The sequence below is a fragment of the Cryptomeria japonica genome, chromosome 6 (assembly GCF_030272615.1).
Source record: "Cryptomeria japonica chromosome 6, Sugi_1.0, whole genome shotgun sequence".
In the NCBI taxonomy this organism is placed as follows: Eukaryota; Viridiplantae; Streptophyta; class Pinopsida; order Cupressales; family Cupressaceae; genus Cryptomeria; species Cryptomeria japonica.
Window position 1 is genome coordinate 178044866 of NC_081410.1, and position 5568 is coordinate 178050433.

The following is a 5568-nucleotide window of genomic DNA, read 5'->3' on the forward strand; positions in this document are numbered from 1 at the left end:
TCCTTATACATATTTATTTCAGACAATTGATCAATCAAAAATGTACAACATGTATCTGATTTTGATTATTTTTTATGAATATATATACCACAGTTTTTATGAATATATTTGATTTTGATTATTTTTCAATTGATCTCCAAATTTATTACAATGATCCCATTTTGACACAAGCTGAGAGGATGCTGAAAAATGATTTGAGTTTGGATTGATACCTGAATAAAAATCTCCTAAGTTTTCCCTGTCTTTTTAAATAAAGGAGGGGTTAAAATTTATTCAAAGCAGAACAAGTACAAAGCAAGGTCATCAAACAGCCACTAAGTGATCTTACTGATGAGACAAATCTAGGGGTAATTGACCCTTAAGACAATCGGCAACACCATTCCACTCCCTAGGGATATGCGTGAAAGAAACAGAAACCAAAGAATCACACAAATGAAGAATCTGGTTAACAACCAAACTCAACTGCCAACTAACATCCGAAGAATGTTGTCGAGTCAGCAAATTCACCACCACCTGAGAATCAGATTCACAAATGAACCTACTCCAACCAAAAGCACAAACACGTTCCACAGCAAATAAAATGACCAGAGCTTTGTGCATAATTTACAACTGTTACACTTAAATGAAACCACTTTTAATTGATGTATTATATGAAACAATTTGAGCACTGGTTAAGATAATACTGCAAAGTTTGATGATTTTGACTTAACAGAAGTCAATTACATTTTTTAAAATTTTGTGGAATGCCTTTGGGTTTAAGAAAGATAAATGCCTATATTGCCAAACTTCAAAAATCATACAGTCATAACTTCAAAAATCATACATTTTGATAAATTGCATTTCTTTTAGTCAAAATAAGCTAAGCTGTGGCACAGTGAACTGCACTAAGATAAAACTGCAAAATTTAATGATTCTGACTTTACAGATGCCAATTAAATTCTCTTAAAATATTTGTGTAAAGCCTTGACTTTAAGAAAGGTAAATGCATGCACCGCCAAACTTCAACATGTCATGCATCTTGATAAAGTGGATTTTGTTAAAAATGTGTTAGGTGAATGTAATTTCCTGTCATTGATGTTACAGGGTAGGGCAGGATTGTTTGTTGAAAGAGGCGTGTATAGCCTGCTTCACAAAACTCTGTCAACGGATTTCTCTGAGATTGAGCCAGTCAATTGATGTTATTATATTATTGAGGTGTGGGAATGTGTAATGGTTCATTGTAATTATTTTTTCTGAAAACTAGCAATATGGTTGTCCCTTTTTGTCTGTCAAGTTTTAGGTGAATGACATTTCCAACACAGATAAGTAAATAATGAACATTAAAAAAGATTTAATTTCAATACATTAAAGAAATTAATCGTGCCTTTGTGGGATAGTTTCTTGGCATAGCCAGTAACTCAAGACATTTAAATCTTATTAGGAAACATGACTCTTGTTGGCATTTATTGGAAAACTTGGATAGTTTCTTCTAAAATACAATTATTCCCCATTTCTTGTATAGAATTAGGCACTAAGACACGGAGACCTCTATCCCTCCTATTGTATACTCACATTGAGTGTGGGATAATTACAGAGGGAAAGAGCTTGCAACAAAATCCTGTTCTGAAAGTTGAAACTCTTTGCCACTTATACCTAGCTAACACATCCCTCATTTCATCGAAGGTGTTGCAGTACTGTACAAGCAAGTCAATTTCAAAGTGTCTCCTTGTCATCACATCATGCAGCCCATCCAAATGGATAGTCATTTCAGACATAAACATCTCCGCAGGCTGTACTTGTAGTAGCTTACTACATTGAAATGAATTATCCAGGGCCCTGTTTGTATGTAATTTGAATCTGAGCTCTATGGCATTTCTGAAAAACAATCTAATTTCGTAGGCATCTAAAATTATATCATATCTTACTGGAGAGTGATCTTTTAACAAGATGTTGAGTGGATTCCAAGCAGGGATCTGCTTCGAACAACATTTGTACCACCTCTCTCATACAAGGCCTCAGTGCAGGAAGACTGCTGGTGCACAACACGGAAATTTTAAGCACCTTCATCATCACCTCCTCGCAAAATTCAGAAACCCTCTTATCCAACACCCCCAATGCATTCTCTTTGGAGGAAATTTGGTGAGAGATCCAATGAACAATTCCCTTGTTCTCTCCAAATTCAACCTCCATGGGTCGTTTGCCAGTCACAAGCTCCATCAGCACAACCCCAAAGCTGTACACATCGCTCTTCTCGCTCACTCTATATGTGTATGCATATTCTGCAAATGTTACACACAAACTTCATTCTAATGCCCAAAGAACAAAAAAATCAATTAAATAAAAATTTCCTTAATGATATTGATTGCTTACCTGGAGCAATGTAGCCATGGGTACCTGCTATGACAGCTGTAGAATTCCCCTTTCCACTGACTTGAAGGCATTTAGCAACACCAAAATCAGCTAAACATGGCTCCATATCTTGGTCCAACAATATGTTACTGGATTTCACGTCTCTGTGAACAATAGCAGGAACACAGTCATGATGCAGGTAGGCTAGCCCATAAGCTGTTCCCAGACATATTTTATAGCGTGTCTGCCAGTCTAAAGTTGAACCCATATTCTGCTCATGCAATCTGTTCCACAAACTGCCATTTTTCATGTATTCATATACAATGAGATTTGTGTATCTGTTGGACAAGCAGCAATACAGCTTCACTATATTTCTGTGCTTGATACAGCCCAATGTTTCCACCTCCATCTCAAATTGGCGGTTTCTCAATTCTTCCTCTCTTGAATGACTGAGTTTCGCAGTGTTGCTATTCCATAGCTGCTTCACTGCAATTTTTTCTCCATTGCTTAATTCTCCTTTGTAGACCTTTCCAGATCCGCCACTGCCTATTATGTTCTCTTCCTTTAGGCAATGAAGAATGTCATCCTCAGTTAATCTAACCCTGTGAAAGGACCTGAGATCCCAGGATAGGGATTCAGGTTCTTTGTACATATTCCTGTATAAAACCCAACCTATTACAAAAATGATCACTGTAGCTACAGACATGAAGCTTGCAAGTAGGATTCTAGCATGAGATCCTGTTCTAGAAGAAGAAGAAGCAGCAGCACATGGGCTTAGAGATACTGAATTGGCTTTATTCACACAAAGCCCCTTATTTCCTGAAAAGCTATTCTTGCTTGCAAGACTAATCAGCTGTGTTGGGACCGGCCCTGTCAACTGGTTGTTGGAAAAATCCAGTAAGCTTAGTTGCAATGCTGAAAGGGTATTTGGAATCTGACCACTGAGTTGATTGTTGGAGAGATTCAGAGAATTGAGAACTTTTATGGATCCAAACGATTTAGGAATGGGACCATTCAGTTTATTTCCTGCAAGGTTAATTTCAGAGAGATCCGTGCAGAGCCCTAATGCATCTGGTATTGGACCAGAGAACATGTTTTGCTGCAAAAGCAAGCTGCTGAGCATTGTCAAGCCTCCTATTTCTTTAGGTAACTCTCCAGAGAATTGATTATTGCTTGCATCCATTTTGTTCAAGAGCAATGCCTGTCCAATTTCTGACGGTATGCTTCCTGAGAAATGATTGTTTTGGATGGTGAAAACAGAAAGATTCTTTGCATTTTTAATTTCTCTACTTATTTCACCCTCAAAGTTATTGTCACTTAGATCAATTATGTAAAGATAAGGCAATCCCCAGATACCCGGAGGGACCGTACCACTGAGACTGTTATTGTTGACCCGAAAGCGGGTCAGGGTGGAACAATTCCCAAATGATTCAGGAATTCCTCCTGTGAAAGAATTTTGGAGAGCGAGGAAGAATGTCAATTTTCCTATTTTACAAGCATCTGGAGGCAGAGGACCAGTAAGAAGATTCTCTGATATATCTACGGCACTCAAATCGGACAAGCTCCCCAGCTTCTGGGGAACCTGCCCAGTAAGACTGTTAGTGTACAGAGACAAGTCCTTGAGATACTGGAACTCCCCAAACTCCTCAGGTATTGACCCAGAAAGATGGTTTTGATAGAGTTGAAGAGAAACCAAATTTTTCAGGTTTGCAATCTCAGAAAGATTACCCTTGAGAAAATTTTGGGAGGCATCAAAACGCTTAAGAGAAGTGAGGTTCCCAAATCCTGCAGGAATCTCTCCAGCAAGATAATTATTGTACAGCTCCAACTGATAAAGTTTGGAAAGCCTTGTAATTTCTTTTGGTATAGTTCCATTTAAGTAGTTGTAAGAAAGTTCTAGCTTTACCAGCTCTGTAAGGTTACCAATGGATGGTGAAATGGTTCCCAACAAGCTAATGTTGGACAAACACAGAATATTCAGGTCTTTCAAACTGTATATCTCTTCGGGTATGATATTGGGATCTAGAGGATTGTCATTCAAATCTAAAGAATGCAAATTAAACAACTTTGTGACAGAAAGAGGAAATTTACCAGAAAATTTGTTCTTTGACAAGTCCAGAACCTGCAGCGAGCTCAGAACAGAGAAATCTGGCAGAGATCCCGTCAATGAATTGGTTGTGAGATTCAATATTTCCAACTGACTGCAGTTCTTCCAAAACACATCTGCAATGCTTCCATACATAGAATTTTCACCCAGCTGAATAGCTTTCAAGGCACTAAGCCCACAGATAGAAGAAGAAATAGGACCTATTAGTCCTGTACTCTCCAGATTAATAGCAGTAACTAAACTTGCATTGTTACAGGTGATTCCATTCCACTGGCAAGGAGAAGTAGAAGAAATGTCCCAGTTGTACAAAGCATTTGTTGGATCTTGTACCATCCTCTTCATGTCTAACAGTATTCTGACTTGCTCGTCTTCTGCATAACAAGAACCCATCAATGCAATTACCAAGAAGACAATACTGAAAGTCGGAGCCATGGACAGATTGGCTAGAGCAGATGAGTGAAGTCAATGGATACAATATAACTCGTTTTCTCTGTCAATGTAGTCTTAGTCGGCGGGAAAGCCTATACAGTCAAATGTGCATATGTCACACATTGATGCGTGGAACATCCAACCACTGCATTCTAGATAACCTCATTTTTTCTCTGCAATTTTTGTCTTTCCTGCCCTAAAACAAATGCACACGTTGTAATTATTGAAAACAATAGATGCCGTATACGCCATCAAACCAATCCCGTTGTAGTTTTCCCAAACCTTCTACCTTTTTGAACGCTCATTTGTACTTAGTGAACTCTTCCTGCGATAGAAAACTGAGCAGACCAGGGTTGAAATTGACACAAACTGATAAAGAATAAGTGAGGATTTAATAATTTAGAAATGATTTTGAAGAGGTCAAATTGAACATGTCTTTGACCCTAAGAAAACATATTTTTTAAGTGCTGAAAAGATTATTACAAAACAATATATTAGTTATTTATTTTCAATTTAATTTTAAAACAATTTTATTGTACACGTTAGCAATGAAGTATTTTTAAAATAGGATATTTTGTCTTTGTCAGCATGAAGTAAGCAAGACTTCATGGATTTTACTAAGTTTAGATTCAAAGGATTTAGGTATTTGATTGATAATGGATTTATTGGATGTGTATAATGGTAAAATTAGTATATTTTATTAT

General features: G+C 37.3%; 1 protein-coding gene across 1 annotated transcript; it reads right to left on the minus strand.

Moving 5' to 3' along the window:
* Positions 1-1302: 1302 nt before the first annotated feature.
* Positions 1303-5030, minus strand: LOC131052587 (receptor-like protein kinase 7). Its single transcript, XM_057987174.1, has 2 exons — positions 2350-5030; positions 1303-2258 (listed from the first exon to the last, which is right to left on the minus strand). Exons 1-2 carry the CDS (start codon positions 4865-4867, stop codon positions 1894-1896), a joined length of 2883 nt encoding a protein of 960 aa, XP_057843157.1. The 5' UTR covers positions 4868-5030; the 3' UTR covers positions 1303-1893.
* Between the last annotated feature and the right edge of the window lie 538 nt (positions 5031-5568).